We start from the raw sequence: 21,862 nt of genomic DNA, 5'->3' as shown, positions 1-21,862 counted from the left end.
AGTAGCAACATGTTCCATGTCTGAAATAGCTTTTAGTACCGTTCCACTACATTTGCGCTAAGGACCACAGTGATTTTACGAAGTTTGGGCTTAGCAGAATGCTGGGATATGCTAACTTGGCAAAGAGAGATAAAGAACTAACAACTGGACTTTGGCCATAGCAACCATCCATAAAGAACAAACGACTGGGCTTTGACCAGTTTTACTAATCAAAATATGGGAATTATATCTGCAAATTAAGTGTGATGACCGAGTATAAGCGGGATAATAGACTTCACCGCGTTCGGGTAGCAGAAATGAATGCACTTCAAAATTGAACAGCATTACCACCTCGAAAGGGCATTCATTTCTGATTCCTGAACACCATGCCGTTCATTGTCCCTTACATAGTTTGCAACACAACTTACTTTATGCTATAAGTTGCTCTGTGCCTTTGACTAAACTCTGTCAAACAATATGTAGGTTACTGTTTGTGTTTGTGTGTGTGCGTTGGTGTACGTGCACGCACAAGTTTGCATATGTGACAGAGGTTGAACTCTTGTGTTAGCGTAGATTCAGCTCCCTGTAATTATCTTCTGGGAACAGAATGTGAGACACAACCCAAAATACCCACACAAATACACACACACATACACACACACACACAAACAATGTGACAACACACACTTTTCCACACAATACAGACAGGAGGACATAAGTAAATGGAAAGTTAGAAAGCCCTAAACTGAACAGAAAGAGAGTTGCATTGAGATCTGTGGCAGAGTAGTGAAAGACTGAAAGAAAAGAAAAAACCGGAAGGTTGGTAGACAAAGAAGGAGCCATGTTCAGCCGAGGTCAAGCTGGACAGACGGACAGGAAGACACTGAGACACACACTCACACACATACACACACCTGCATAGTGAAGGTTTGTATTACAGACAAAAACACACACACACACTTACCAGCTGAAGCCATGCTTGTTGGTGGGTGTGTGTTTCTCCAGTAGGGCGGTGAGTTTGAGCAGGCTATACTTCTGCAGCAGGTTCATCTGGAGCACCGACTGGCAGCCAATCTGCAGCAGCGTGGACGACAGGCTGGGCCTGTGAGAGCTCTGGAAACTGGGCCAGCGCAGCTTCTGGGGCCTAAAAACACACACACACACACACACACATTTTTAAACTCCCTTATTTGTTTATGAATGTGAAAACCCATGTTCACCCCCTACATAAAGACAATATATTTATTTACATACTGCCTCCACACACGCAAACACGCATTTACACTGACATTGACACATGCAGTCTTTTCCATTTTACACAACATGTCTCACACACACACAAACACAGAGGCAGCTGTGAGAGGGTCAGAAGTCAGAAGTTAATCACTAGCTTCCCATTGTGTTTCACCTTTGTCACACACATGTAGACGCACACACAAGAAGATATTTAATGAATGGGATAGGCGATCATCTAGAACTAATCAACATGTTCATCACTCTGTATGTGTGTGTGTCTCTGTATGTGTGTGCGGGGGGGGGGGGGGGGGGGGGGGGATGTGTGAATTCCTCCTGTGCATTCCGGCGGGATTGTCGTAACCCGTGGAGACGAGGGAGCATTCCGGAGACCTTGCCACAGTAAGTGCAGTGTGGTCGCCTTATGTAAGGGGAGTCGTTCTGACACGCTCTCTCTGTCTTTCACTCTCTCTCTCTCTCTATCTCTCTCCCTATCTCTCCATACATTCCCCTCTCTCTCCGCTTCATCTTTGTCTGATGGCCCTCTCTTTACCCTCCTGCTATCACTCCTCACATCTCTTCAAAGCCCCCCTCGCCCGCATCTTTATCCCTCCTATATATCTGCCTCCTCCATTGCCCTGTAAACAAGGCTTATGGTGAGCCGCTTGTAAAAGTCAAAGTCACCCAAGACTAGTGTTTCAAAAGTTATCTCTCAAAACCCAAAGACTGTAAAAAGGAAGAATTAAAAGAAGTACAACTAATGGGTGATGTCCACTTAGACAAACCATTAACACTCCTTACCTGTTAGCCCGTGTGAGGGAGGCCCCCACCCCAGAGTCCCTCCTCTCGCGCTCTCCGAGCGGGTTGCCCGTGCTGTCCTGGTCGCTGGCGTTCTCCTCCTCCAGCCGGTTCTGCAGTGGTGAGGATGGGCAAGGTGAGGCTGAGTCCAGGGCCGAGTCCGAATCTCCATCCTCCTCCTCCTCATCTTCCTCCTCTTCCTCCTCCTCTTCCTCTCCGGTGGCGACTGCCTCTGTCCAGGCATTGACCAGCCTCTGCAGTCCACTCACGTCCTTCAACACCTTCTCAAGCTTGTGCTCTCCGTCCCTCTCCAGGTGTGCCTCATCCTCGTCCTCCTCTCCACCTATACCTCGGGACAACGAGACCGGCACGTTGTCGTAGACACTGAGGCGGCTGTCCAGGGAGGTCGAGGAACCCCTCCGTGGGCGCCGTCGGATGGTGGAGGCACCCCCCTCCACGCCATGGCGGCGCAGCCCACCATCAGCGAGGGCTTTTGGGAAAGTTCCGGGTTTATGTCCTTCGGGCAGGTAGAAGAAGATCACTCCCTCTTCAACCTCCTCCTCCTCTACCTCCTCCTCCGCCTCGTACTTGGAGGAGGACGAGGCCGACCTTTTGCTGTTGCGCCGGTTCTGTTCCACCACGCCGTCTGTGGCGCTTTGGTTCTTGTTGAGGTCCAGGTTCTGGTTCTGGTTCTGGATGGTGTTCAGGTTGTGCTTGTTATTCTGTGTCTGGTGGTCCTGGGCGGGCTGCGCGAGCAGATTGAACGGGTCGAACCCCTCCAGGTACATGCCCCCGCGCTTGGACCCAGACGCTGCGCTGCTGTGGCTACGTGCCCTTGTCACGGGGCTGGGCGTGCTCACTGCGCTCCCACTGCTGCCCCCCTCTGACTGGCTGCTGCCGGCACTGCCGCTGCTGGTCTGTGTGAAGTAGGACACGCTCCGGTGCCTGTGGCTGTGAGGACCGCTATCGATCACACCGCTGCCACCACTTCCATCTTTCTGGTCCTGGTCCTGGTTCTGGCTCTGGAGAGTCTGGGTGAGGGCAGGGTGGATGTCCACGCAGTTCAGCCTGCGGAGCTTTTCCTCATCCAGGCCCTCCTGGATCCCCACAGGCCCGCTGATGTCCAGTTTGGAGCGGGGCTTCTTGCGCCGGGTCAGAGTTCCCCCTCGCAGCCTCAGGCTCTCCATGCGCTTCAGGAAGCTCTTGGCCCGTGAGCGCGTGCTAGTGCTGCCACTGCTCTTCCCTCCTCCTCCGCCTACACCACCGCCCCCTCGTTCCTCACTGGACGACTTCACCTCAAACGAGAAGCTCCGCATCTCCAGTGGTGAAGGGAGGCCGTCGGAGAGGGAGTCCTCGTTGGCACCCGACGTGGCAGACGAGCACACGCTGGCCACCGAACTCGCTCGGGTGGCAACGCCACTGGCCGTCGACATGGAGGCGCCCGCTCCGGGGCTGGAGGGCGTGGTACTTGGCAGTCGCCCTCCTCGCTCAGACTCGCCGTCTCTCCTCTCCCCGCCCCCGCTGCCTCCGCTGTGCAAGGAGCTCACCTCCGGCTGCTCGCTCAGGTCCGTCAGGACGCTCTCTGTGCTCACACCCTGCCGCAGCCTCTCCTCGCTGGGGAAAGGGGGCTCGCCCGCAACCCCCGGCGGAGAGAAGACATCCAGCTCATCCATGCGTGACCAACGCTTGCTGTCTCTCTGGAAGGTCCAGCGGCCGCTGATGGCGCAGGGTTCATCCTCATCTGAATCATCACTCTGTTGAAAACAACACAACTCTTAGACTCCTCCTGCCCTCGGACCCATTTATTTAAAGCAATTGCCTAATCCGGTAATAAAACACAACAAAGTAAGAACAAATTCTTGTTGTCGTTGACAGAGCTATGATGAATCATATCGTCACCTTACTAATACTTTTTGCCTAAGTCAATCTCCTACATCCTTAGTTGAACAGATCATGTGATTCTACCCCTGTAGTATAATGGCCTATGTCAAGAGTGTGACTTAAGCAGTTTTATTTTAAGTCAAACGACAATATGTCTTTTGTCAATTTTACAAGCTTTATTGTTGACAGAGTTGAAGGTTTAAAATAGCTTGAGTCACAAAGGCAAGTTAAAAAATGTGCCTACATTATATATTCCTCTTGGAATAATTGGCATCTTTTGTCATAACCTTTTTGAGCAAAATTATCAATAAATATCATGTATTCAAGTTTTTTGTGTTTTCTGAAAAACCTGAACAAAAATTACTTAGGCAATTGTTTTAGGAGGGTGAAGATATTCATATATACTGTATTTCAACATGGCATTCAGTGACTATGAATTGGGGGATTATTGGATGTTGCTATCTTTGAAGAAGCACTCACGCAAGAACACTACACATTCCTAAGGCAATTTTCCCCAGATAAGATGCCCATAGAGAGGGGGTGGGAGACTTGTTATTGTATGTTACTGAGCCATGTCCCAGCAGAGTCACAAGTAACCACCCACCCCCCAAACTCCACCCAAACCCCCAAAAAGCTCCTCCACTCTGTTTAATCTATCTCTCTCCCCCAGGGGAAGTCCGGAAATTCCACCCGACACACACACACACACACACACACACACACACACACACACACACACACTGGGAGTTCATATCCCTGCCGGAGTGTTCAGGTCAAACACCACCTCCTATCCCTCAACCCCACCCCAACCCCAACCTCCAAACACCAGGGAAGCCAGACCGACTGCTTTCTCCAACCCCCGCCCTGGTGCCTGAATGGTGTGGGTTGGGTGGATATGGTGTTGGGTACATACCCACTGTCACACAGCAGCCATTTAACATAACTGCTGCAATTGACCAGGTGAAAGGAAAATCCACTTAAATACACCAGGAACCAGGAAGGATAACACAGACCCTTGGGCTGGGGCTGGGGTGGGATACAGTGGGGTATGAAAGTATGTTTGTGGATTCACATATGTGTTACAACTTGTTGAATGTATTGAACTGAAAAGGAAGTATATATGCAATCATTGCAATTGCAAGGGAGCAGTTATTACAGAGGTCAAATGTGGTTAGGGGCGAGTGAGAATTTTGAAAGTACAGTGGACTGGCTGCTGTAGTAGCATCTTTAAAGGCCAGTATATCTAGCATATAAAGTTATCAGTATAAAGAGTTGTGTGATATTTTAGAGGTGAGAGAATGCCGTCTTGGAGTTGTGTCCAAGGAGGTGTGTTGGGTAAAACAGTGACTCAACTAGTGTTCACGGTGCTAATGTATGACTGTGTGAATGTTTGTGTGAATGGGCAGGAATTTGTTTGTGTGAATGTTATCTGTGTGTGTGTTGTCTTCGTTGTAGACTTTGTGTGTGACTTAATGTCGATACAAGTGTATGGGTGTATGTTAATATGTGTAAGTGTGTGTGTGTGTGTGTGTGTGGGTGGGTGTATGTGTGTGGGGGTGTGTGTGTGTGTGTGTGTGTGTGTGTGTGTGTGTGTGTGTGTGTGTGTGTGTGTGAGTGTACACCAGTGCCAGAGTTGAGAGGAGGGGGCGTGGGAGCACAGAGGCGACTCCGTCACGGTGGATAAAGGCGTCGGTGACGAAAGTCCATAAAAGGCGGCAGGGCCGTAATTTTACAGCCCCTCGGGGTAAAGGGCCTTTGATCAGGAATACTGGGCAGCCCAGCCTCAAGGACCCCTGAGAGAGAAAGACAGAGGCTGTCCCCTCATCCGCCTGTGTGAAAAAGTGTCATGGAGTGGCATCAGATGTTTATTGCCTGAAGAAGTTTGGTGCGCAGCTGTGTTAAAAATGTCTCATTAACTCTGTGAGGGGAATGACGTTCCAGATGCCTTGACCATTACCTAGTCCACTAGTGTCTTCTTTGCTTACTACAACATCTTCATAAATGAGAATACAATTTAAAGAGTCTTAGTTATATTCCACGATGGAATGAAACAAAACAGGCAAGAACGAGAGACCTGAAGACGTACAGATCCACACATTCCTGAGGGGGCCGGGGCTTGTGGGATTGAAAAAAAAGCCGAAGCAAATGACTTCCTTCATTCGTTGCGTGACCCGGTGTTTAACTCCTCGGGCCCGAGGGTGACACTAGAGGGTCATCGTCTTTCACGGCAGCAGACACTCGACAAGGATGGCATTGTTCCCGCAGCTAAAGCGTGTAAGCCGTTGGAAGTGGTGGACACAAAAGCCCCAGAAAGAGGGTCAGAGAGGTTGACAGCTCTTATTTGGTTAGGGGCAGAGGCTCCTTTTGACAGGGACATGTTTGGAGTTGGCCGTGTGTTTGTGTGATTGGGACTGAATGCTGCGCTGAGTTCCTGAAACACTGGACACGGTCCACAAACCATCCTCAGAGTGACAAACGACCCACACACACACACACACAGACATACACGTTAACGCACAGACACAAACACACGCAATGAGGACATACAGACACGCACAACAAGGCATGTGGGCAACATTCTATTCCTTTTATGGTGAAGAAGGGGAATGAGGAAGTGCTTAGTGGGAAAAAGAGGACAAAAGCGAAAGAGGGAGGAGGAGAGACAGAGAGGAGGAGAAGAAGGAGGGACACACCAACACAACCCCTTCATTTTCCACATAAAAAGCTATCACTCACGGCTCCGGCTCTCAAATAGCCAACAGGGGCGAAAAAAAAACCAGGAGGCTCCTTATAATTAAAACAGACAGCAAACACACATGGATTTACTCTGTGGACGGAGGGAGAGATAAGGAGAGGGTGTGAGAGAGAGAGAGAGAGAGAGAGAGAGAGAGAGAGAGAGAGAGAGAGAGAGAGAGATGACAGGAGGGGTGGAAAGAGAGGGGATGAGGAAAGGACTACAAATTTGCACTTACCCTCTTTCTCTGAGGGGAGACATCCAGCCTCATCAAAGCACACTTGTTGAGGGTATGCAGTCTCCTACATGTGGTAGAGAGAAAGAACGAGAGAGAATGAGAAAGAAACAATGAGACAGAGAAAAGATGGGGAAGAGAAAGAAGGAGATCCAGGTGAAATTTGCACTTTCCATTCTCAATATGCATTCCAGACAGGCTTTCTCCCTTCACTCCAGGAATCTAGAGCCTGAAGTCACTAATGACCTGCGAACAGGACCCTCAAGGGTCCAACCCAGGAGTGAGGGAGGGAGACAGAGAGAGGGAAAAGACAGCAGCAGGGTCCACTAATGTTCTGTTGAGGGATAAGCACCAGATTAAAGGAGAAGAGTGGTAGGGAGAGGGAGAGTGGGAGAGAGAGAAGAGGAAAACTCAACGAAAGCCAACAAAAGAGACGGAAAGCTTATCCCTCTGGCCACCTGGCTTTGCCCCCCACCTCCCCAATTCCTTCCATCCCCCCACCATCTCTCTGGGGAGGGGTGATGTAGGGGGGCAGTTGTCATGTGACCTGGCACTTCAGGGGCTTAGGGGTTTTGGGGGGGGGCGCTCTGGCTCAGGGGGGCGAGGAGGTCTGGCATGGCAAAATGGCTTCCAGATGCTTTCACTGGCGGGCCCACCAGCTGGGCCAAGCTGGGCAGCTCAGCTGGGAGCTCCCGCCCTTCAACACCTCATATATTCCCCCGCTCTCCTGTCCATCCCCCAGTCACAAACTCTCTGCTCCTCTCTCTGTCTCTCTCCTCTCCCACTGTTCTGGAATCATTTGAATTCTTATTATGGTCTCTCATACTCACATCCCTGCAACTAGTTGGAATTGGGGGCCCTTGTACAGTGTAAAATATCGTATGGTATACAATAATCCAAATACACTGTGATACGGTAAGTAGTATGACAGTGCTTGAGTAACCTGATGTTGGCTCATGGGAAAGTGTTCTTAATGTTCCACTGGACCTTGAAGGAGAATTTCAAGGACTCACAGCAGTTCCTCAGCTTCCTTGGCTCTGATACACACTTGACTGAAGTCCTGCTTCTCTTTCGGTCGCTATCTTATTCTATCTGTGTGTGTCTGTCTAACCCGAGGAGCACAGGCGCAGAAGGCAGGGATCACAATGTTCCGGAATGAAGTGCAAGGACAACAGGAACATAGCGTGACAGTGGGGGAACAGAGAAAGAGAGAGAGAAAGGCGGGCAACAGAAAGATGTACAACTGGAAGAAATAGTGAGCATGAGGCTGTTGGGAGAGAAAGCAAAGTGATAAAAAAGACACTGAAGTGAAAAAGAAAGAGGAAATCCAAAACATTTGGTCTATCTTATCGGCAGCCTTTGATTCTCATCTCCATTCTGTGCAAAGCATGCCCTGTCTGAGGCAGCCTCGGACTGTAATCAGCTTTGGCCCGGATGAATTCACTACAAAGAGTGGAGAGAGAATAAAGAACAAGGGGGGAGGGGGCACAGATAAAGGGAAGAAAAATAGAGTAGGAGTTTGTTTTTGAAGGCCTCACCTGCACAGGGCCTCAATGGCATCCCCATCCAGGAAGTCATGATCCCTGGTGACAGAGGAGATCTCGATAGGGAACTGGCCATCTGAAAAGAGAGGGGAAGACAGGAAGCGGAATGTCAGAAGAACAAAATACTCACTGGATTGATGATTCAGAACCTCTAACTTGAAGGTGTGAAGGAGATGGAGAGAAGGTTGGTAAGCACCCCCAGCCGTCTCAAGTCCTGAGTCTATCTTGCCCCCCCCCCCCCCCATGTCTCCTCCTTTTCTACCCCCTCCATCAGAGCTGAAAGCCCAGAGGAAGTGCTTCTTACCCTGCCAAACAAACACAGCTGCAGCTCCCTTGGATATGCCAGCGGGTGTGTGGGGGATCAAGCCCAACGTATCACAATGGGCCACTCAACGACTCTCTGTCTCTCTCTCTCTGTCTTTCCTCTTGACTCTCCCTCTATCCCTTCTTTCTCTCCCTCCCTCTGTCTCCTGTGTCTTCATAACAGTGGCTTCTACTAAGTAATCCACTCACTGAGACTTCATAATGAGTGTTCACTTAAAAACACACACACAAATGGTAATCGGCTAGCCCATAGCAGGAAGTGAAGAGAGGTGGAGGGGAAGGAGGAGGAAGACAGACTTGCTTGAGAGGGATTGGGATGTGTATTTCCAACATTCCACAGATGGTTGTTTTATTCCTTCCTGGTTTGAAGGAGGAGGGCATTTGAATCAAATGTTTTTAAAGGTATGTGTTTGGGTGGAGACCTTCCCACTAAGCTGAGAGAGTGAAAGAGTGCAGTCTTTCAAATGCAAATACTTTTGGAGGTGGGTCAACACTTCTTGCTGAGAGTAAGGCCAGAGTGAGTCACGCTGTTTATTTTACACATCATCTTGTCACAGATGTTATGCGGGGTATTTGAAATATTTGCTTGGTTTTGAATGAGTGGAATTTGTTCATTTTGGTTTGCACTCACCCAAAAATACAAACACACACACAAATTATCAGTTCTGAAGCAGTTGGGGGCATAACTGTGCTAAGCCCATCCCTTTTGAGGAATCTGAAGGAGTGTGTAGGTGTGTGTGTGTGGGGTGGGGGGGAAATACTGTGATAAGGCTGGTGACAGTGGGGAGGGTACCGGGTGGCATTCTGCCTCTCAAAGCTAACGGCTGTTTTACATACTGTACTCAGATAGTCTTATCAGCAGCCCACTATCTTTATTGGGGCTATTGTCCTCCCGTAGGAAACACACACACACACAGCCAATCACAGGACCTGATAGCATGATTATGTGTCGAGTGTTGTCTGGTATTCTCAGTTACCTGCTAGGTAGGTTATTGATGGGCCATTTACTGCCCAATGAGATGTAAGTCTGTGTGTGTGTGTGTGTATGTGTATGTGTGCGTGTGAGTGTGCATGTGTGTGTGCGTGTGTGTGCGTGAGCTTGACACCTAAGATATCTTGCTCTGTCTTTATCATCTCTGTTTCATTGGGCTGCTGGAATGCTCAGTTGATTAGCACTGACTGAAAACATGCTGACAGCCCAGATAGTTGCTAGGCATCCAGTGAGTTGAAGACGTGTGTCCTGAAAGCATACTGTATATTGTATATGTGCATATTGCTTTTATATGAATATGTTTGTTGTTTGAGCGAGAAAAGAGAGTGTGCGTTTATAAATTGTGGAGCTGTATATGAGATGTCCTCGAAATCATAAATGAAGAAGGGCACTGGCTACAATATACCCCACCATCTCCCCCCCCCCCCCCCACACACACACACACAGCCTCAGGAATGTCCTATGGAGGATGGGATGGGGGAAGGAGAGGGTAAAGAACAGCACAAAGGTTGGATTTCGTTTGGCTGCTGCCTCTACCAGTCAAGCAGACTCTTCATAGAAAGCAATACGCATACCAGTTTAACCAAATGACAGGAGCAGATTTCCTTTCTCAGTGAGCAAGTTCAGAATGAAGCATGAACTCACTCCCAGTTTTTATGTCCGTCTGTCTTTCGTACTTTCTCACACTCGCCCCAAATTGACCATGACCTCATCCCCTACTGTTGTTTTTTTTTTTTTTGAGTGATGAAGAGATGAGGCGTGCAACATTCATTTAGGTCCTGTGTTTACACAGACAACAACCGTGAGCTCCAGCCATCCTGATCCAGAAACTGGCTTATCTAAAAAGGTGGTGGGACAGAGACAGTTTACCATGCCCATTGGTATTGGCTCCCACACGAGTGGGAGAAAGGAAAATAAAAAAACAGAAATCCAACAAAGTTTCTCAGAAAATTACAAAGTCTAATCCTGCGAACAGTGCCAAACATGATGTTAGTTCTCAATAATAGCCAAAACCATCCAGCTGTCAGCTCTCAGACTGAGAGGACTGGCCACAGCTGTGGACGCCTGGGAAAGAAGGCCTTCTTACCCTCGTAGAGCTGAGCGTACTGAGGAAAGCCTGCCGCCCGTAGCCAATTGCATGCCTCTTTGGCCTCGATCTCTGCAAAAGGGGAAAAAAGAGAAAAACATGAGGTAAGTAAGGTGTTTACATAAAAGGGAGTTCACCTTTATATGACTTTTGTGATAGCAACCTCCCTCACACACACAGACACACACAAACACACATAGTGACAGACTCCGTCCCTATCTGTAAATTGTCATGCATCACTGAAAGCACCTTACCAGCATCCTAATCTTCCCCATTACGAGAAAAACATCAAAACTATCCAGCTATCACCAGCTAGAAGAACTTGTAGCCACACCAAGCTGCGAAACGTAACTGTCTTTATCAGCAGGACTATAGACAAGCCTGTGCCACATGCTAGTGAGCTCAGTAAGACTGATAAAACTTCACAGGGGAAGAGCTTGTTCCCTTTGGAGGAACCGACTGCCTCTGCCCTTCACACGCAACAACTTCAGAAGAGCTTTCACACTCTCGATAAAATCGTGTGTAGGTGTGCATAGAATGATCTCTCTCACATACATATTCTCACACTTCTTGTTCAATGCCTGCAGGTCTTCAGTGTCTGTTGTTTGCTCACAATGTAATCAGCTTGTTTTTCTAGCACTCTAGCACTTATGCTACGTTTGTGTGAAATTTGTGAGAGATGTGCTAAGTAGCTGCTATCACCTCCTGGACCCACTGTAAGGTGGGGGAGAGGGAGGGAGAGGAGGTGACTGCCTCAACAACTCACTAGTTGCCAAAGGGTCTTTAGATACTACGTGCCAAATTGTGGCTCCTTTTGACTTCCAACTACTGTCTTCCTCTTTGACTGAGGCTGAGGCTCCTGTCTGGCTGATGCTAGTGACTACAGTAAGAGACCTTTTCCCAGGCATGGGTACTGGGATACAGAGATACCTGTATGTTAAAACTGCTGGTCGACTGTGATGCTACTGCCAGTAATGACTGATTTTCTGCATCCACAAATCTGAATCTAGGGTTAGCTTGAATATGATGCTGTCATGATAATCACTTTTCAGTGACTCTCTGACTGTCCCATCAATGAGTCTCTGCATTCATCTTACTTCATTCCTCCAGGTGACCCAGTAAACTCTTGATCCTGTGCATTATTTTTGAGACATCATACTCAATGGTCCTCATTACATGTTTATAAATGACTCTTTGTTATACATGTTTAGTTTCAACTGATGTTGCTCACTGGCCAGGACATAAGTGCAATACTGATCTGAGTGGTGCCCCTAACCCCACCTAAGGCGCGAGGGGGCCAGTGCAGTGGTTTCTAAACCCCTCCACCAAGGCAGCTGCTCCAATGTGCACAATTATGTTTCACAATGGCAGAGCAACAAGATCAGCGAGCAAGGGGCCCCTTGGCGTCTCCCTTCTTTTTAAAGTTGTACGCATTGGTGTTTTCCCGCTCGCCAGATGTAATTGCGCTAATTGCGCAACCCAGGCTGAGGAACGCTTGACTTAATCTGTGCAATGCCAGTGAGGGCAAAGAGGGGTTCCACCTCATTTCCAGAACCATTACTGCCAAAGAGAGAGAGAGAGAGAGAGAGAGAAAGAGAATGGAAAATAAGAAGGTGTTAGAGACAGGGGCCCCCTTCCTCTCTCCCTTTTCTGGGATGTGGTTCATGTGCAGGCGAAGAGAGAGAAAAAAAAGAGATGGATCGTGTGAGAGAGACAAGCATAGCGAGATATCAAGACAGAGAAGTGGTTTGCGTGCTGACAGAGCAGGGGGGACAGGGGTGCGTGAGGTCTGCGACTGCTGATACGTGACTTCTTCCCCGACTGAATGTGACTGCATGAGTTAGTCTGTGTGTGTGTTTGTGTGTGTGCGACTGTGTGGGTGTTTGTGTAAGAGAGGGAGAGGCATGCATTGAGAGCGAGAGGGCTCGGGAAGACCCCTCAAGCCGCCTGGCAAAGAAAGAGAGCGAGAAACTGGGGGCGGAGGGGAGCTGCATTTACATACCATAAACAAGCCCAGACGGCAACAAGGTGTGACGGGAGAGAGAACGAAAGAGAGAAGGAGGGAGACAGAAAAAAGATGCAGCAGGAATGAACAAGAAGAAAGAAGTTGCAAGTGTCCGAGAAAATGACACATGAGCAGTTCAATGTAATGCATTTTTCTAAACCTAAACAGACAGGAACTCCAGGGACAATCTGGGAACTAGCACACCAACACACCACCAGCTGCCAGGCAACCACTCACTCACTCACTCACTCACTCACACACCATGTGGGATAACTGCATCCTGAGGAGTTTCATGTCACCACTGCATTCGATTGCTATCTCACAGTGGCATGCACTAGACTGGATGTCTTTACTGGGCTGTGCATTTGTTGGAAAGCTCAAAACTAAAAATAATACAGACAGTACTTCAGGAATAGTACATAATAATGGGCTTTGGCTTCCTGTATGTGTGTGTGTGTGTGTGTGAATGTTTGTGTGTGAATGTATGTGTGTGTGTGTGTGTGTGTGTGTGTGTGTGTGTGTGTGTGTCTGTGTGTGTGTGTGTGTGTGTGTGTGTGTGTGTGTGTGTGTGTGTGTGTGTGTGTGTGTGTGTGTGTGTGTGTGTGTGTGTGTGTGTGAGTGTGTGAGTGTGTGTGTGTGTGTGTGTGTGTGTGTGTGTGTGTGTGTGTGCGTGCGTGCGTGTGTGTGTGTGTGTGTGCGCAACATTTGCATTTAAATAACAATACTCTCTCAGAACAGTTTGTATTTACCAACCTGTGTAAATACACACTCTCCCTCAGACTTTTGGGTAAATACACAGGCAAACAAACAGACCCAGCACAGCACAGACTTCCCCACTCTGTACTGAGCTAACCTATGGGCTAGGCCCCTGGCCACCCTCTTCCAGAAATACCGTAGAGCCACAAGTCCCCCAAAATAAAGACAATCAAAACACACCCTTACTCAAGTCATTGACCTCACCCAATTGCCAGAACAAAAAATATTCCTTCTTTATCTCCTCTCCGGTGTGGTACGTTTGTCCTTGTGCACTTCCTGTGCTCAACCAGTCCAACAATAGATCTCTCCACAGCAGGTAGCCCCAAAACACCACCGACAAAGAGGGCACACTACACACACACACACTAAACACAAAACAGCCCGGAACACTTAACACAAACAGCCCGTCTTCATGTGACATGAATGTAACCACCCACAGGAGAACTTTTCAAAATCACACACATGCACACACACACACACATGCAGGCCATTCATGCATGTCAGTCATGCTGTCACCTCTCTTAAACATGAACACTGATAAGATTCTCTTCCTGTGCCTTGTCAGCACCTTGAACTATTATCACATTGACTATTCTGCAGGTCAGACGCACTCATTTGTGTTGTGTATGTGTGTGTATGTCGTGTGACAGTGTGTATGTGTGTGTCTGTGCGAGAGTGTACACTTTGCCAGATAAACGACACTGGCTCCTATTCCAACATAACGCCAACACAGCATATTACCATCAAATGAATGGCTTTCAATGTAAATTAAATAAATCCGGCCTGTGTGTGCAGGGCTCCGTGCAAGCGTACGTGAGGTGATGGCTGTGCTCTATCGTGTCTGAAGGCTCCAGGCCCCTCCGTCACCCAGGAGGCGACCTCGCTCAGGAAGCGCACGTCCGAGCAGCCCGCGTCACTCAGCCGTCACACCCTCCCTTTGTTTCAGCTCCAGATAATGGGCCACACCAGTAGCCAACACAAACACGCGACACACTGGAGTCTCCGGCAGCCACAAAGAGCCACTGGGTCAAACTGAGCCAAGCGCCAGCCACGGAGATCAGGACCTCCCGACTGACTGGACCCCTGACAAGAACAAGGCAGGGGCCTGGGGGCTCATTTCTGGTGAGAATTCCAGCATCTCTCGGGTCCGGTAATTGGGCGAGAATGAAAAAAAAAGGGGAAGTGGAGAGAGGCTGGCTGTACGCTCAGCTGGAAATCACATAAGTGGAGCCAACATCAAGGCCTGTGTGTGTGTGTGTGTGTGTGTGTGTGTGTTTTGTGACAACACACGAGTAATTTCAATCATTGACTTCACAGCAAATTGCACACAGGGCTTTCAGCAGACATCGCTCTTCCTGTGAGTCTGAACACTGATAAACAAATGAATAAGCATCCAGGCTAACAGACATGCGCATAATCAATGTTCTGACCATGTGGCCCTCATCCTGTTGCATTCTCTGCTCCAGCTGGGCCTTGACATGAGTGACCCTTGACCTCTGAGGGTCACCATAGTGATGCTCAAAGCAAGCAGGACAGGATGTGTGAAACATGTCCGTCAGTCAGAGACCGATTGGTCGGTGTGTGTGTGTGTGTGTGTGTGTGTGTGTGTGTGTGTGTGTGTGTGTTTGTTATGGTTTTGCACAGCTTACCGTTCAGTATCTAAGGATTCATTGAACCCAAATATTAGGCACAAGCATTCACACAGGCTTATGAAAAGACAGCTGTGCTGTGTGTAATAACAGCCTCTTACATATGTAGCGATTAAACAAAACTGGTTTTCCTTTGGAACTGCGCCAAAGTTTAAAAAGATGTGTCTTGTTGTCGCCGAGCTTCTAAAATTACCGCTCCAACTCCACCCTCTTTCTTTCTCTCCCCTCTCCTTTTTCTGACAGGAAATTCTCACAAATGCTGGCCAATGTCCCCCCATTGACCTGGACTGCTGATGACAGAGGCTGCAGTCGGTGCTTGCATTTCAAAAAGAATTTCCCTCACTCCCTGCATTAAAGCAAGAAGTGAATGTGTGTGTGTGTGTGTGTGTGCGTGTGCATGTGCGTGTGCGTGTGTCTACGTGTGCTGCTGGTCAAGGACCCTAATTTAATCACAGACACATGGAAACCAGAGAGGAACTGTTACAGACCAGAGACTTAATCTTGGATGAAGGCTAACCTCACAGTGAACATCATGTCCCTCTATTGAGCAGCTCTCAAGTGGAGGCCAGGCTCCTGTCACGTTTTTTTTCCAGTAGAAGGCGGCACCACACACTTCGGAGCAGTACCTCAATCTGGCCCTGCCAGGCCCTTATCACGCCCTCTTCAAAAGCAAGGGGTGGATGGATGGAGCTTTGATGCAGGTTAGCGCAGATAAGACTGGAGACAAGCTGGCAACCAAACGTCCAACACGCACAAGTCGCCATTCTCCACAAACTCAACACTGTGATAAGGACCACCATTGAAAGGGAGAGAAGGGAAGTGATAGACAGAAAAACAATGTAAAAACAGACACTGCGTAAAGCCAAAGGATTCTGTCACACACAAAATACTCATACACAACTACACTGTTTCACACATAACCCTGATTTCCCAAGGCTATCATGTGTTGGCATATCAAATGTAGAAGCAGGGGCATATGGAGCTGAGAGTCTGGCTCATCTGTAAGTGAGAGGGTCTCCACCATCTGTCTGGCTCAATGGGAGACTTGCCCGCCATAACAGACACACACACACACACACACACACACACACACACACACACACACACACACACACACACACACACACACACACACACACACACACACACACACACACACACAATGATAGAGTAAACCCTTGGCCCATTAGTCATCCAACACCCCAGATAAACACACACACACACACAGAAAGAGAGAATGTGAGAGAGAGAGATAGAGAGAGAGAGATAGATACCATATGAACACTGACAGATTTGTCCAGCAGGACACTTATCCAGAGCCGGCTGCATGGTGCAATGACTGAGATTTGCAAGGCCATTATTTTCTAGTGTAAGATTGGTCATAGTTATGGTGATCCAGGCATGGGTTGACATTATAGCGGAGAACCAGATCAATAACACTTTTTATTTGTGAGAGACTTAAAGCCATTTTGTGACAAAAAACCCTACATCTATCCTCTGACAATGTCCTCAAATTAGTTAGACTGTTGGGATGGACAGCTGGAGGTGTATGGAGGGCAACTCAATTCAGCATGAATGGGTAATGTTCAAGTCCTACATGTCTGCCACAGTGTTGGCTGCAAGTGCAATTTCGCAACAGAATGCTTGACACTATGTTATTGTAATTTGATGCAATCAAAACTGTCAAACTGTCTTGGCAGGGTGGGTGTTAGTGCTATTTAAACATCCTATGTCTTGCATCTCATACTGTAAACTTTATTTATTTCAAACCCTATGCTGCAAGTTATAGCCCGCAACAAAACAAGATTATTATCATAGCAATAGCACTACGAGTAGAAATCGTTGTCAACATGAGCAAAACTTTGAGCGAACAGATCTTCCCCACTGATATAAAGTAGCCTGCTTACACTGCTAAGGATGCTATAGAATGTACCGTCACGTAAGATATAAAAAACCTAAAGAAGGCTTTACCTGCTGATGTATTCGATCGCCCTGCTTGTAGAAATAGAACGAGCAAAAAGACTAATAGTCCTACATAAGATATACTTCAGTCATTGCTTTATTTGTTTTGGTTCAAACATAAATGTTCTGATTAAGGATACATTTTGTGTGTTTTTTTTAATGTGCATTATTAGCGAACATTTTGACTAGCAAAATCTGAGGGGGGCATTGCCCCCTTCACCGCCCCGGCGCCGGCCCGGCACTTATCACACATCAGTAGACCAAAGGGATTCATAAACTTACAGACTCAATAAAACTAAACCCAATCTGACTGGGGGTCAGATGAAAGGGCACTATGTGTCACTGGTGTACACGGACTCTTTTAAATGGATCACAAGACATGTATGTCTCGTATCAAGAACATGTACGTTAGTGAGTGCGTAAGTTTGTCTCGGTCTGTGGCCGACAGCCTGATGGGTGTTGAAGTGATGAAGTCTACACAAACCAGGGGTAAAGGCTACCACTTTTCACTATGCCCAGTCTCATTTACTGCATGTGACTAGACACCAGTGTGTGATGTGGTTGAGAGTATGTGTGTGTGTGTAAACTCAAATCCTCAAATAATTGTATCTAATTATCTTCAAGTTATCTTCAAGTACCCATCAACGTGATCAGACTCCGTTTGTTTCAGGTGCGCTCCAATTTCATCATGTCCGTATCACCAAAAGACAAAACTCTACAACTAAAATAAACACACAAGGAATACTATTACTATTTAATCAGTCAACCTGGCCCATTCAACAGCAGTCTCAAAACACGTATACCAGTAAACACATATGTTAAATGCATTATCTCCACACAACTGTGACATTACTAACACTACGGCAATGAGAAGTCTGCTCCAATTTAGCAAAAGGTTCCCAGACTATGCAGCAAAAGGTGCCCTGTTGTCATATGGAAACGCAACCCCAGAAAGAGAAGAAAAATGGAAACCACCACATCCTTGGCCTCTAAACACCCCCACAACACAAGGTATCTTACAACCTAGAATGCCTCGCACAAGCACAAACGTGTTAGGTTCAGGCTGTGTAAATTGTTTTATCGGGGGGCATTTAGAATTGCAGCTTACTTTTCACCAGATACGTCCTTCGCCTAAACTTGTGAGAGAACGCAGGTCACCGTTGACGACACAGTTCTTATCTCGGAATTTTGCGAAAGTCACAGAAAGGACGACCGGTGGAGGCGGGTTGCGCTCCACAGGGCGCAGGGAGTAGGGGGAAAGAGAGATTGCTTATCTGACAGCCCACAGCGCTAAGGCACAAGATCGAGTTGACCGTACCCGTAGAACTGTTTCCCAGCTACGTGTCCACTATGAAACGACCTTTTAATTTTCACACGGTATAAGAAAGTTTACTCGTAATTCAAACTATCTGAACACACATATCCACACCAGACAGTCAAGATCAATGTAGGCTATTAAGAAGATAGAACAGCCAGGATAAGGATCATTTACGCTAAAAAATAAACATTTAAACTATACAGCATCTATATATGTTTGAATTGAAGCACTTACGTGTCAAGATCATTTTGTGTTTCTTTTTGATCAGGTGAAAATAAAAAAAACGACCCCTCGCGAGTCCACTGTTTTAAATCCGGCGTTACAGGAACGTTTGCATGGTATCCGGCGTAATCTCACAAACGGCTCAGAACATAGTTGGCTATACGTGAGATGTCTGCACAGAAAGTCCATACAGTGTCGCGCAAGAAGATAATTCCATTATTAATGTTGGTTTAACTCCTTGTAATACACATACACAGTTAGGCTATACTAAGGAAACGTTCCTCACACGGCACCAGTTTTCGGACCTCCACACGGACCGCTAGTGCGAATGTGAATGAAATTGCCTGATTCAGAGTTTAGGAATGGCTAATCGAGCCCTGGCTCCACCTCCCTACACTGAGCCACAGTGGTCTCGCCACCTGACTTGCCGCGGGGAGGGTGAGTAAACCACAGTGCTGTTCTACATGTAGGAGTAAATATATTGATCAGAAGGGATGGAGTTTAGACGTGTTATTGCCGACGTTTTATGGGGCGCACTCTGCGAATCGATGTTTTTTTTTTTTCACTTGGTGAGGTGTTTACTAAAATTGTATCGGCCCCTTCCTAAAATAATGCAAAGGCTATATTTTTATGTGCGCCAACTTTCCACCACGGATGATATGTGAAGGCTAAGGCATTTCGCTTTTATCAATAGGCCTACGCTATTTAAAAAAAAAAAAACGGGCAGATGGAGCTAATGAGACGCATTTGGACCGTACTCTTGTAGTCAATTTAATTATTTGTTATTCCTAAATATAGGGACGTGTACTACTTCTGGGTCTCTTCTATAATAAGGGAAAGTGATTAGTGGATCAGTAGATGCTCTCTTTGCTGTAGAGAGACTTTGTCTGCCAGGCTCAACATCATTGAATGGCAATTAAACTGGCGCAACATTAGCATGTCATTAGAAGAATCCATTAATTACAAGGACAATTGAGCCTCGCCTTTGTGGGACATGATGTTCTGAATGACGCCGACACAATAGAGAATTACTGTGCCATGGTAATGCGAACGAGACCCAGTCAACAGGCGTCCATGAGCCTAGCCGTGGGGAGCACACAAGCAACACACATACACAAAGAGAGAGAGAGAGTCTCCTCTAGCAATTTTGCCACCACGGCGATGGCACCTCACAGGCGGAAAGGGCTTAAAAGTTACAAAGCAGCCGTCTAAAGTAGGCTGGTGGACTCATTGTCAAAGCCTCAGTGCTCAGTCAGTGATCAGACGGAATTGTGGTGCCTGCAAAAGCCAGACTTTACTTTTAGCATCTCAGCAGCAAAAAAAAAAAAAAAAATTTAAAATGTTTTAAATATATAATTATTTTTAGTAGGCCTACTCACCACAGATTTATCCCAAAACACTATATATAGGATCGAAGTTGTTTTCTCAATGCTCACCTATGGCAAGATGACATAGTAAGCTTACACCACTGAATGCCATTTATAACACTCTGGATGCATCAGATACTATCTCCTACACAGGGTGTGAGGAAGTCAGGTAAGTTCAGCTATATTTTTCCATTCTAAATGTGTCTTTTTGTGGTGATGGAGTCATCCCTTACTCACGTCTGCAAACCAAGACTGCTGGAGAACTCTCAATTTTTCCCTTGTTCTTCCTTACTCTCCCTTGTTTCTTTTTCTCTCTCTCTGTGTCTCCCTCCCATCTCTATTCACCACACACTTCCACACCCCTCCAGCTAAATCCCCAAATCATGTCATCTCCGCATTCTCTGGGTGCTGTTGCTTTAGTAACGACTCACACACCAGGCAGCCGACTTTGGGATTGCATTTTTCTTTTTCCACACACCTGTCCCACTAGGCATCACCCTTTGTAGTCTTGTGGAACACATAAAGCAAATTCACCGCAAGCCCACCTGGGTGCGTGTATCATAACCTGACACATCCATTGAGCCCAGACAGTGATTCCATCCCTCCTGCTACACAAACTCACATGCACTCACCCAAGCTTTAGAAACAAGTCAAGTTATTTCAATTGTCCTCCACATCTCAATCGCCCACAACCTCCATTTATAATCGGTCTCACTTATTTCCTTCTACTTTGTCTATGTCTGTCATCTAAAAAAATAATTGTGTTTCCAGAGAGAGGGTGCGAAAGACGAAGAAGATAAAATGAGACTAAAAAGACAGATACCCGTAGAACAGGGGTACTCAATTAGAAACCCAAAAGGTTCACTCTTCAAATTTCCGTTCAGTCCAGGGTCCGGAACAGTGACGGTCAAAATCCCAAAACATAACTCCAGCAAAAAGGTTTGAACTATGCACAAAAGGTGATGTGGTCTGGCCTTATTTGTGTGAAAGGTGCTTTTGTGCTTTAAACTTAATAAATGATGTGAAGGCCAGACAGAGGCACTGATGTAAGTATTTATTAGTGAGTGTGCGCCTGTATTTGATTTTCACCATATTCATGGTTGAAAAGGCAGACTCACAACAGTTGAGGTATGCACAATCTTGTTGTGTGGCTGATCTTACTTTTACACTGCAAGTTACTTGGTATGATGATTGCAGTTGGTTTGTTTTTCTGGCCCTTAGCTCAGAGTTCTAGGGGTAATTTAGTTTCAAGTGTGCATGCTTTGTTTCATAGTGACTTTTCACGTTACCACTTTTGAAGGGCAATCGTCTCGTTGCAGATAAAACACATCAGTTTTGTGCTCCCCACAGGCAGCACAAATACATACTTGTCAGTCCACTCTGTCTTAAACTCGCAATTTTTGGAATCAACTTTTCGTTTTTTGTCGGGTTTAGGGCACGCCATGATTTTTGTTTGCTGAGAAAACAGAAACCATTCACAAATCGATTTGCCCTCGTTGTTGCCATTGACACACACAACCTGCGTGACCCACCGAGCTCGCGGCCAACATTGAGTGAGCGAGTTGTCATAGAGATGATGTTATGACAGCTCCTGATTGGACCTCTGGATTGGACACGGAAGATAGAAACCACATCGAGTAGGAAAAAAATATAAAGCGCAAAATCACGCACCAATGAAAACTCGCTTGGATCATGATTAAATTAGAATGTTGATTTTGGCGGCGGTTCAAATTTGAAAGCACCTGGGTCTGGATCCGGACCAGAGTCCGCCTATTGA

The 21,862-nt window shown here is 47.0% G+C and overlaps 1 protein-coding gene across 1 annotated transcript in view; it reads right to left on the bottom strand.

The window, feature by feature from the left end:
• dlc1 (DLC1 Rho GTPase activating protein) overlaps positions 1–19,003 on the bottom strand; it is a 29,156-nt gene extending 10,153 nt beyond the window's left edge. Inside the window, exons 1-6 of the mRNA XM_080837926.1 lie at positions 18,731–19,003; positions 10,807–10,878; positions 8,399–8,480; positions 6,864–6,927; positions 2,014–3,764; positions 944–1,123 (exon numbers count right to left, since the gene is read on the bottom strand). Coding sequence (XP_080694052.1) covers positions 944–1,123; positions 2,014–3,764; positions 6,864–6,927; positions 8,399–8,480; positions 10,807–10,878; positions 18,731–18,743 — 2,162 coding nt within the window. The 5' untranslated portion in view covers positions 18,744–19,003. The remainder of the gene's footprint in view (positions 1–943; positions 1,124–2,013; positions 3,765–6,863; positions 6,928–8,398; positions 8,481–10,806; positions 10,879–18,730) is intronic.
• Positions 19,004–21,862: the final 2,859 nt, after the last annotated feature.

Source organism: Sprattus sprattus, assembly GCF_963457725.1.
Source record: "Sprattus sprattus genome assembly, chromosome: 4".
NCBI lineage: Eukaryota > Metazoa > Chordata > Actinopteri > Clupeiformes > Clupeidae > Sprattus > Sprattus sprattus.
The sequence above is the reverse complement of the archived record's forward strand: the minus strand, read 5'-3'. Positions and strand labels throughout refer to the sequence as shown.